This window comes from Taeniopygia guttata, chromosome Z (genome assembly GCF_048771995.1).
Source record: "Taeniopygia guttata chromosome Z, bTaeGut7.mat, whole genome shotgun sequence".
NCBI lineage: Eukaryota > Metazoa > Chordata > Aves > Passeriformes > Estrildidae > Taeniopygia > Taeniopygia guttata.
The window spans coordinates 75,863,647-75,875,815 of record NC_133063.1 but is presented as its reverse complement, the minus strand read 5'-3'; the positions used below and the strand labels follow the sequence as shown (position 1 = coordinate 75,875,815).

General features: G+C 36.2%; 1 protein-coding gene across 7 annotated transcripts in view; it reads left to right on the top strand.

The window, feature by feature from the left end:
• Positions 1-12,169, top strand: part of PIP5K1B (phosphatidylinositol-4-phosphate 5-kinase type 1 beta) — a 96,266-nt gene that overhangs the window by 67,801 nt on the left and 16,296 nt on the right. For all 7 annotated transcript variants that reach the window (XR_012053000.1, XR_012052998.1, XR_012052997.1 and 4 more), the window contains 5 exons: positions 4,822-5,033; positions 6,641-6,724; positions 6,837-6,885; positions 7,345-7,429; positions 11,431-11,586. Coding sequence is in view for 1 of the 7 variants with exons in the window: in XM_072922291.1 (XP_072778392.1) it covers positions 4,822-5,033; positions 6,641-6,724; positions 6,837-6,885; positions 7,345-7,429; positions 11,431-11,586 (586 nt within the window). In the remaining 6 variants the exon portion in view is untranslated. The remainder of the gene's footprint in view (positions 1-4,821; positions 5,034-6,640; positions 6,725-6,836; positions 6,886-7,344; positions 7,430-11,430; positions 11,587-12,169) is intronic.

The following is a 12,169-nucleotide window of genomic DNA, read 5'->3' as shown; positions in this document are numbered from 1 at the left end:
AAGAGAAAAAAAAAAAAAAAAAAAAAAAAGAGGATATATTTACTATTGAGAAATGAAGGTTTTTTGAGAGTTTGCATTTTACTTTTATGTCAAAGAACACTGGAATTTTCTGCAGAAATTACATTTTAAAAGTGACTAACAAAGAACCTTGTAAAGACAAGGAAATTTCAAGATGGTCATATCTCCTAAGTTTGAGATTTGGGTATTATTTTCATCACTGCTGTCTTAGCCAGTTGCTACAGAAGTTTTGTGGTGTGATTGCACATCTGTTTTGTGCTGTATCAAATGTGATGCAGATCTTGTATGACCAAATTTATCTACAGAATTTTTCCCTTAATAGCATGTGTAGTGTGTTTTGCAGTTTTTTGCCTTTTTTCTACCTCAAAGGATCTACACAGATAATTCTTTAAGCCAAATAACTTCAGTGACCCATTGTACAGCATATCCTTACAAACAGTAGTGTTGGCATAACTTAATGAAGTATTAAACTGCAGCATAGGACAGAAATAAAAGATGGCATGATGTGGCATGGAGATGGAGAACATACTAATCTTAGATGAAGGGCCTCTTTGTCAGAAATGGTAGTTTGAGGGAAATGACCATAGCATGATGCTGTAAATCTCTTGTATCTTTATATATTATCACTCCTATAGTATCAATTGACATTAGGAATTTCTCGTTACTTCTACTTTTAAAATCAGAATCCAGATTGTTAATTTTGGAGTGTTAGTTTGGATAATTATGTTGAAATGGGAAGTGATTCCACATATGTTTTGGTGGGAATGTGATGATTCATTTTCTTGGGGTAGATTTTTTTCTAAACCAGACCCATTTTTAGGCATTGACATTTGTGAGCTTGTTCCTAAGATATGCCTATTTAGTGAGACAGTCCTTTAATTTGTGTTTATTTCATATAGCTCATTATGTTGAATAGTAATTATTGATATGTTGTAAAATTAGTCTTCTTTCTACTGTGTTAATTTTTTTGTCGCTTTTCCAAAATGCTTGTAGGAGAGGAAATACTTCCTTGCATGGTTATTCGTTTAGTACTTTCATTAGATAAGGTTCTAATTTATTTTCTTTTGAGTTGTATTTTTCTTGACCCTTTAATGAAAATGATCTGATGGCTTTTTTGTGTGCTGTTTTGCATGGATAGCAAATGTAAATGCAGATTTTTCCATCAGATAGTGTGTAGCTGAGGCTGGCTGCATATAAAATAAAAATGACATTTCATGGCAGAAATACTTGTTTTGCTCTGTTAGTCACTGGCTGAGATAGTGGAGCATAACCATGTCTAAGATAATTCACAGAATAGTTTAACATCTGATTAGCTCAGCTCTGTAGAAAAGAAAAGCTGATTCAGAGAGTTAATTTTTCATGTTCTGAATCAACATATTTTGTGATGCCATTTTACTGTGAGTTTTTATGTGGTTTGAAACAAAATAGTGCTTAAGGCTACAAAGGGTGAGTGTCACTTGCCATCTGGAAGTTTTCAGAGCAGCTGAAGTCAGCCTTGACAGCAGTACTTGGTGACCAAGTGACAACACTGTGTTGACAGAATCTGTGTGGCTAGTGAATTAACACATATAAATACTATCAAGATGAACAATTTAATGTTTAATTAATGAACTGAAGGTTTACTTAAGTTATTGTCATTATCAAATACACAACTTGTTAGTACACAGCATGATTGAGACCATTCTTGCTGAAACCCCACAGTGCCATTTTGCTAGCAAGGTACATGTCAGAATGGTTACATGAGCTAAGATTGGGGGTTTCCTCTGTTCACCTACATAAGTAGTGTATTTCTAAGAGTTTATGTTGATTTCTAGTGATCTCACATGGATAGAGTCAGATGTTTTGCAGGGCTTTCTCCTTTTGCTGTGAATATAGCCATGTAATATTGTAATTTATTTGAGTGGAGTTTTTTCCTTTGATTAGGTTATCATTTTGGTGCCTTTGTAGCAAAATCTTCCTGCTGCATCTCAAAAGCACTCCTAAAATCATCAACAGTATCTGCAAACAAACCTCAGCATAGGAAAAGAAATGCCTTCATGTTCTGCATTTTGTAACTTATCCTTGTTGAAACAGATTATTATGTACAACTGTTCGTGCAAAATGTTACTTACGTATTTTAAAATTGTCACAATTTGGTATTTTAAATATGTGAGAACACCTCAGGTATTATTCAGTAAATCCAACTAATTTACTGTATTAATACAGACTGAGCATTTTGACACAAAGTTTTGTTGATTGCTGATTTATGAGATTCTTCCTTATTATTTTGGTTAGTTATTTCTTACCATAAGTTTCATTAGAAACAAACAGGGAGCAAAACATGCTTAGATATGGTCACAAATATTAATTTCGAAAAGAGTGGTTGGTTTGGTTATCACATTTCGAAGGGGAAGTAATCAGAACTGTACATCAAAGATGTAATTAGACAGGGCCAGATCACATCATCATATCCTAAAGACGCTGTGTGGAGAGTGTAATGCCATCTCAGAGTAGGGCCATGAACAGATGTCTGGGGGACAAGGGTTCTTATGCTGTGTGCTGTTTATAAGAATTTGTATTGCAGTTAATCCATTGGATGTGAAGGTGTTTCAGTCTGTTAATGAACTGTAACAACAAAATTTGTTTTTGAGGTTTTGGTAATCCTACGCCAAAATCATAATTTGTCAAGGCATGATCTGTTGTACTGTACAAGTAGTATGGGTTCAAGTGGCAGTGATGGATTAATTTTACCATATAAGAGGTTCCTGTAGAAGAAGGAGCAGCACATTACAGTACAGCCTCCCATGAGACTACATCCAATCATAGATATGGGTTATGTAATTAGTGCAGTAAAATCATGTATCTAGTGTGACCTAATTAAAAATGCAATAAAGAACATGTTGAAGGTAGAACTGTCAGCAGTAATTTATAACTGTGAAATAAATGTGGCAATGCTTTTCCCAAGCCTGACTAGCTCCTGCTCTGGTTTTGCATGAACAGTGTTGCTTACGGTACTATGGTGTTATTTTTCAGCCTATCCTGAATTTAGTTTCAGCATTTGATGGCAAACATTCATTGATTACCTATTTTTTAATTAATACATGATGTTGTAATTTCTTTCTGAGAAAGTCTGAGTAAAGGGTAGCAGTAAGTACGCAGTACATAAAATTTTAGATGTTTTTGGCAGCAAGTGCCTTTGTACCTGTTAGCCATGCCATTTTTGCAATTTATGATTGTAAACCACCAACATGTCCACACAATGCACAACAAGATTTCAGAATCTTGTGGTTAGAATACAGGCTTTGTTGTGTATGAAATAATTTGTGAATTCTGTCATCAGAAGATGCTGTGGACTTCTAAGGCCATACCTTAGTAGCCTTTCATTGTTCCATTTGAACTAAGGCATTGCTGAGTAGGATTCCTCTGCACAAGAGCAAACCCATGGTGTCTTAAAGTGATTCTTTGAGTCTGAAAATCAGGTCTGATTTTGTGCCTTTCTACTTTATGCTTTGTTTCATCACTGCTCTGGTTATCTGAGCAATGAGTATTTTTCCAGCAATTAGGATAAGTGGTATAAAAACCTTATGATTAGACTTACAGATCCATACTAAATTACTGATTTACTGCCATATAATTTTTAAACCTACGAAAATGCTGGAATTGCTTTTTCTTTTTTCATTAAGAGAAGGGATGTTTCTGCTTAACCAAAAATACTTATGATTGGATAATCTCAATCCAAATTACATACCTGGAATCTGCACTCTTCTCTGTAAAATCACTTTTTTTCTTGTTAACGTAAAAAGACATACTGTTGCCTCTTGAATCTGTGACAAAAATCCATTATCTTCAGGCACTATGTGTCAAAACACATCATGAATCACTGCTGAGCTGCATGAGGTAAAGAGTGAGTGGCACAGCATATCCCTCCTGGCTGTTACTGGTGTTTCTCCCTCCGCTTAGTAGTGTCATGTAAGACATTAAGCACAGTTGCTGTCTGACACTAAACTGTTGCTGTGAACAGTTTGATTATATTACTAGATGTGATTGCAGCTTGCTTTAGTTCATGTTTGGGTATTGACTTGAGCTGTATTGCCTTTCAATGACATCATTCCAGACTTTGGAATGGTGTAGCTGACTAAAAACAAATGAAACTATTTGTGTGTGAGAGAAGACATGCTGCCAGAGACAGAAATGGTTGGTAGAGCTAGAAGAGAAGGATGGTTGGTTAAGTCATACTTCATAAGTAAAACCTGTCTTTTGAGTTTAGACAGACTCTATTTAGCCTAGTAGAGAGGTGCATTATTTTTGTACTCCAATCCAATCAGCTGCTAATAAGGGGGTGGTAGCAGATACTTTTGTTGACATTTGAAATTTCTCCAAGAGTATGGTCTCTGTTATAAATAGGACGTGGAGGGGAGATAAGAGAGGAATACAGACAAAAACGCTGAGGGAGGTCTGGAATGTGGATGAGAGGTAATTTTAAAAATATGTTGTTCATAAGTATACGATGGAACCATTAATTGATTATTTGCTATAAAGGAAAAGGAATTATCTTCCTTGGAATTATCGTCCTTGACTGCAAAATAGCATCAGGTTACATTTCAGCTGTGCATGTTGCTTTCTCACTTGTTACAAGAGCATTCAGCTAATTAGAAAACAAGCACTTGACTTGTGTGGATAGTAAAAGGTTTTTGTGTAAATGTAATTTCAAACACTTCCTGATAAGAAAAGCTTGTGCATTGAGAGCCTGCTTTCTCTCAGGTTTGCAAAGTGCTGGTGTGTAATTATTTTGTGGTTTCAGTATAGTCATTCCTTCTTTGGTAGGTTCTAGAAAGTTTTAAGATCATGGATTACAGTCTGCTTCTGGGGATCCACATATTGAACAGTAACATGAAGGAAAGAGAAGGAGAATGTTCCCAGGCTGCATCAGATGCAAAACGCCATGGAGGGCAGAAAGTTCTCTATTCCACAGCCATGGAGTCTATACAGGGACCTGGGAAGTCTGGAGACTCCATCACCACAGAGAAAACAAACACGTAAGTGCTGTAACCTGCTCTAAATATTCCTTTTAAAAGTATTAACAGGCAAAACTTTCATGAGTACACTGTATTCTAGGAATTGAAAGATTGAGCCTTTTTTTTTTCCAAAACCTGCATCATCAAGATTTGCCACAGAGCATGAAATTGGAATGTTGATCACTAGACTGATAGTCTTTAAATACATGATAGTTCAGAGTGACTTATGTATGCACACATGCGTTCTTTTATAAAAGAGATGCTACAGACAACTATTACAAGAGTCCCAGCTACAATCTAATTTTAACTGAAAGCAGCCTGCTGAGACCAAATCAAAAACTATAAATTAACATTGAAATGGATATTCCTACAGGGGTTGTTTTCATCTTGAAGTAGTATACTCAATGTACATAGAATGATATCATCAACCACTGAAGTGCAGTCATGTATTTCCTGAGATTAAGAACTGATGTTCTTCTTCTATTTTTCTGTCTAGCAAAAACTTTAATAGAAATTTGAATATATAAACAATCATTATTTTGTTGTTTCCCTCATAATATATTAAGTTCTATGAGAGTATTATCGTCACCATTCAGCATTGCATATAATAAGTTCTTTATGTTAATGAGGATTTAATTAAAAATTAAGGATTTACTTTTCCTGGTTCTCAAGGGAGCTGTGTAGGTAAATACAACTAATGGTACAGAATCTGTGCTTAAACTTACAGCAAACAAGTGAGAGAATTATGATATTCAGTATTCATAGGGAGTTTCCAGACACTGAGAACTGTGGACTATAATTAGACAGAGCTTTATTTCACTTGGTTTTTACAACTCACATTCACACAGAAGGTGGCCAGTGCTGTTGATGGCAGAGGTGTTGCACTAGCTGGGCTTCCACACCACTTGAGCTAATATAGTGCTACTCAGATCCTGACAATTGTAGTCCTTCTTTGACTCCTTGCACTATGTCTCTCCTGCTGACATAATTGCTAGTGGAACAAAAAACAATGCTGAGGATGGATGGACCGTTTTGCTAGGTGTTGGAGTAGGAGGAGAAGGTCTTAAAATGACTGTTCATGGCTGAGTATGGATCCTGGACCAACTGGAGCCCCATGCAGTCAGGATTCTCAGCTTGATCCTGTTGCTTTATCTGTCACTTAGCCATCTGTAAAGAAATTTTGAAAAAGCACAGTAATATATTTTTCATTAAAAATTATGTATTAAAGAACCTTTTCAGACTTTGGTTAATGTGCAGACTCTCTGTGATTTTCTACCTATGATCATACAGTGGAGAAAATTCTCCCTTATCTAAAGGTACTTACTTTCCTTAGCAATATAATGATATGTACTTTCTTCCACTTTATAGATCATCTGAATATTTCCAACTCCATTTAAATGTCTCTTAAAATATTTATTGTTTTTAAAATTATGGATATTTACCCAGATACTTCAAATTTTCTATTTAAAATCCCTTGCGTGCTAGGTGACTCACATTTGACTGACTTTGCACTACTGTGGCATCTGATTTAATTATTGTCTACTCCTTTGGGTTTACAAGTGGGTACAGTTCAGCTGGTAACTGGTGATCAGAGATGTATTAAAAATATTCTTTGTTATTTCTCTTAGAATGGGAGGTATTCCAGCAAAAAGCCATAAAGGTGAAAAGCTGCTTTTATTTATGGGTATTATTGATATTCTTCAGTCTTACAGGTAAGTTTAACTTCAACTTTCAATGAATTTTCACTGAGCAAACTATTCTGAAATTACTTATAAAAGTGGAGGTTTTATAAAGCAGTTCTGATTTAGTTTTTTACATACTTAGGTTAATGAAGAAGCTGGAACATTCTTGGAAAGCTCTTGTTTATGATGGGGTAAGTAGATTTTACTGATTTTTTTTTAAACTGCTTATATTTTAGCTGGTGGATCTTTGACTCATGTTGACCAGGAAAAAACTTGTGGTACATTTGTAGTCTAACCTCACCATGTGGTTTGAGTTGCTGCTGAAATCTTCCCAATACATGCTCTGGTTTTATTTGTTGAGCTTTCAAACAACAGCTAATAATATTAGTTTGTCCTTATAACTTACACAAGTCTAGCCAGCTAGCAGAACACTGATGAATCTATAACTCAAAAATATACACAATTTGAAAAAAAAATTTCAAATGCTTGGAAGATTTTGCAGAATATAGCTGTATAATTTATAACTCATAAATGGTATGATTCACTAGTTTTGACTATGCCTGAAATGCACACTATAGTTCACCTGAGGTGTCCAGGTTCTTCTTGACACCTTGTGGAAAATGTGACTGAGATCTTTTTCAATCTTGTAGGATACTGTTTCAGTTCACCGACCAAGTTTTTATGCAGACAGATTTTTAAAGTTTATGAATGCAAGAGTTTTCAAAAAAGTTCAAGGTAAGAAAGTAGTGACTTCTTATTTTTAGATATTTTTATAATCATAAATGCTGCTTATAATGCTCCTGTATTGGAAATAAAATAAGCCTTTCTTCAATATCATGTAGCTCTTTCGTAGCTCCAGTCAAGAAACTAAATTTCTGACAGCTGGGATTTTACTCCATTAGTAAAATTACAGAGAATTATGTACTATGTATTTCTGTCACATCAGGGCTGTCTAAAGTTGGTTTCAGGTGGCCACCTAGGCATTTTATCACTCCCCCTCTTCAACTAGATGGGGGAAAAATTATAACAAAAGGCAGGTGGGTTCAAGTAAGGACAGGGAGAGATCACTCACCAATTACTATCCCAGGCAAAACTGACTCAAATCAGGGGAATTAATTTAGTGTCTTACTAATTTAAAAAAAACCCCAACAACTTTAGAGACTCCTTCATACAGGCTTTTCCCATCAAAAGTTCAGATCAAGTTTTATTTTCACTACTTTTTCTAGCACTAGAAGTCATACTGGCCTTTGTTGCTCTGCATATTGTCTAAAGATGATACCACTTTTCTAAAGATAATTGAGCCTTTGAACTCTGAGCCTGCCCATGAAAACCATTGTTAAAGGCCTGGCAGATCAGAACAACAAACATGATTATGTATAACAGCATATGAAAAAAAGGGAAAACTGATACTGCAAAAAGAAGGTAGAATCTTATAAATATTAATGAATTTATGTGTAATTTCTCTATAAATTGACTATACTAGTGAAAGGAAATTCAATCTGAAGTGTTGCAAGTGCAGAGAAGGATGGTGATGGGGGACAAAAGAGAACTGGACAAGCTGTAGAACTGGACCCATGGGAACCTGACCATGTTCAACAAAGTCAAGTGCAAAGTGTTACATCTGTGTTGGGGCAACCCCAGATACCAGCACAGGCTGTGGGATGAACAGATCAAAGCAGCCCTGGGGAGAAGTACTTGGGAGTGCTGTGGGTGAGAGGCTGGACATGACCCAGCCATGGGCACTCACAGCTCAGAAAGCCAAACGTGTCCTGGGCTGCATCCAGAGCAGCGTGGGCAGCAGGGCCAGGGAGGGGATTCTGCCCCTCTGCTCTGCTCTGCTGAGACCCCACCTGCAGGGCTGCATCAGCTCTGGGGTCCCAGCACAGGAAGGACGTGGACCTGATGGAGAGAGTCCAGAGGAGGGCCATCAATATTATTAGAGGGATGGAGCCCCTCTCCTATTAAGTTAAACTAGGCAAGTTGTGGATGTTCAGCCCAGAGAAAAGAAGTCTATGGGGAAATCTTGTAGCAGCCTTCCAGTACCTAAAGGAGGTACTGGAAGGTACAAAAATGCTGGAGATGGACTTTTTAAAAGGGTATATAATGACAGGACAAGAGGGAATGGCTTTAAGCTGAAGGGTAGATTTAGGTTAGATGTTAAGAAGCTCTTTACAAGTGAGGGTGATTAGGCACTGGGACAGGTTGCCCAAAGAAATGGTAGATGCCCCAAAGGCCAGTTTGGTGGGTAGTGGTTTGCTGTGGTGGTAGGTGTCACTGGGCTCAGCAGGGTTTGGAACGAGATGATTTTTCATATCACTTCCAACACATGCCATTCTGTGACAACTGCTGAGATGTACTCAATGTATGTGCAGTAAGAAAGTCTCTAATAAATATACTGGCAAGACAAAGATGAGTGCTTGAGGTTTGATGACGTCCAGGCTGTTCTTTGGGGAAAAGCTCTTTGGATTATTATGAGCAATGAGGTTTTTTCCAACAGTTATCACAAGTGGTATAAAGCCTTACAGTAAGACATACAGATTAGGTGTTTTGAATAGTATGCACACATACTAACTTGCTGCTTTACTACTAGATTATTTTTAAAACCCGTGGAGGTGATGCTGAAATTGCACCTTTTTTTTTCTTTCTTCCTAGTAAGAGAATGGCTGATTTTGATTACCATGTAGGAGAGAGTGTTTTCTGAGTTGAGGATTTTTTTATGAAGCAGTGTTCTTGACAAATAAGTATTAACTGATGGGCTAGAATTATCTAGTTTTTAGAGGAACTTGTACTTTAAAATGGATCTGAGTTAACAGTTTCATAATTCTGCTCATGGAAGTGTATTTGTTTCAGAGTCTGAGTGTCAAAATGTGGAATGGTCACTTGGCTCAAATACTGCAGGAGGACTGTTGAGCATGTGGTATTGTCTTAAACTGATAGAAGGTGTTTTGCAAATACTTTTTGACCAGTGTTATTATACTGGTCTCATAACATTTTCATTAGTTATCTGGAGTGAGAAACAATTCTGTGTGGACAGAGAGAGAACAAAATACAAATGAACACTAGAACTAAATAATATTTAAGTAAACCAAAAATGACTACAAATACTGGAATAAGTTAGCAATTTAAAGTGTTCAAAGTTAAGTCCTTTGGAAAAGATTGATTAATGAGAAAATAGAAGCAACTGATGTAATGTGACAAAATGTGAAGCAAAATTCAGCTTAAAGGAGAAAGGAGCATCCTGAGACCTAGTTCTCTTTAAATCTTAGAATAATTTTGCCAAAGAACTGGTGGGAATTCTGCTGTCTGAGACAATACTCAAAGGAACTCCTCTGCATTGATAAAGAATAAAGAGTGCCTGCTCCTTACTACTTGATACTCCTGTTTGACAAAATAAATACCATATATCTTGCCTCAACATTGGCATCTTTTTTCCCCCCATTCTTTCTAATTCTGACTGCTAGATTTGTTCCAGGACAAGACACAACCTGTTCTGTATTTGAAGCCTACAATATACAATTAAAGCATATCATGCCCAATTTTTTCTCTGATCTTAATTAATCTGTCTCGGTTTTCCAAGCTATTCACCTGTCTAAGTATCCTACTTTTATCGATTTCCTCTGTATACAGGGCTATTAATGTACTTTTATACAGATTAATGGTTCAAATACATTATTATTCTTTCATAAAAAAACTGGGAGTGTTCCTGCCTTCAATAATATTATTTCTAAGCTTTGAGTCAGACATTTCAGTTTAAACACTTTAGCCCTATTCTGAATCTGGCTTTTTCCGCTAGTGCACAGAACAACCATGCATAGTTAACAACAAAAACTTACTAAGTGAATTTAGCCTTGGGCAGAGGTTAGCTCAGCAACTGTCTTCTATGTTCTTTTTTAAAAATACCCTGGAACTATGTAGCTGATTATTTTCTTCAGTCTTCAGCCAAGTGAACACTTGATGTGTTTACTTTGAACTGTGTACTAAAGCAATGAAAGAAGTGTTATAGTGCATCTGATGTAACTTCACAGCCAATGCATGGAGATCAGCAGCCAGCAGCTGAAAAACACTAAATTAAATTGTTGGCATCCTTCTGGAGGAGAACTACAGATGGGGCTCATGGTTCAGTAGTAGTGGCAATGATCAGTTGTAGAGTTTGATTCAAAAGGCTTTTTAAATAAACAGGTCCTGCTAAGAATTATAAAAGAGGTGCTGATACCTGAGTGTGTAGGCCATCAAGATTTTGGAAGTGTTCATTGTATCCAAAAAGCAATGTTTGACAAAAGAATCTGGAGTGGAAATTCTTCAGTATCATTACATAGAAGTAGTTAACAGCTCAAAAAAATTGATCATAACCTCTCAGAATACTCCAAATGTCTTTTCCATTTTTGTATTTTCTGGGTTTTTTTCCTGTATCACTCTGTCTTTGATTACATGGGTTGGTACTCCATAGGAGCTTTTTAAATTAGTGGTGCCAGTGACTTGACTTATTGTCCTACAATAAGCAGTAAGAAACTGAAAAAGACAAAAGTACTTCTCTTGCAGATGAAATAACAATACTTTTCACTCTAGTTACATTAAAGTTACATTAATGTAATGTTTGTTAAGTAAGTTTCTAGACATGTTCTTCATCTGTATTCAAAACCTAGATTTTCTATATGGCTTACTTTTTGTATGCTATTAAAGATGTGTAGGGAGATAAGATGACATCATTCAACATTTATGTTCATTTGGTAATGCAGCTTTAAAGCCTTCACCTTCAAAGAAACGGTGTAATTCCATCACAGCCCTAAAGGCAGCATCACAAGAAATAGTGTGTGCAGTTAGCCAGGAGTGGAAGGATGAAAAACATGGCATTCTTGCTGAAGGACAAAGTTATGCTAGCCTTGATGAAGAAGGTATGGTCTTTCAAATAAACAAACTATGTTTTTAATAATTTTGTATAAGCTCTAGAAGTCCTGTAACTAGAACACTACTAGTATGGCTGAACTCTCAAAATCAGAGCCAGGTTATTCTTATGGAGATGGTAGTTAGTAATATTTGTCAAAATAGACCTTCAGGAGCAAGACAAAATCAGAATCAAAGTTTGTAATATAATGTTAAACTTTCAGATTTCAGGACATCCTGAAAAAAGATGTTCAGCCCAGGCAGAAAATTAAAGGCAGAACCAATGCTATCCTTTTCACTGTCCTCTAAACAAGCATGTCACTTCAAGTGTTTTGAAGCTCAGTTCATTGTTCCCAGAGGTTTTTTGAAGAGATAACAACTTTGCCCCTTTCAGAACTTGCCTGCAGCCATGATGAAAGCAGAACCAATTGCCTAATCTAATCTGATAAATGAGCTGTGGTAACATCAGTATAGTCCTCAGACTGAGAAGAATTTATAACTCATACCTCTGTTTAATATTTGACTTTGGAGTTAACTCCATATTCTGCTGAATGTACTTGTTAGCAGCTGAAATTCACTCTAATACAAGAGTGT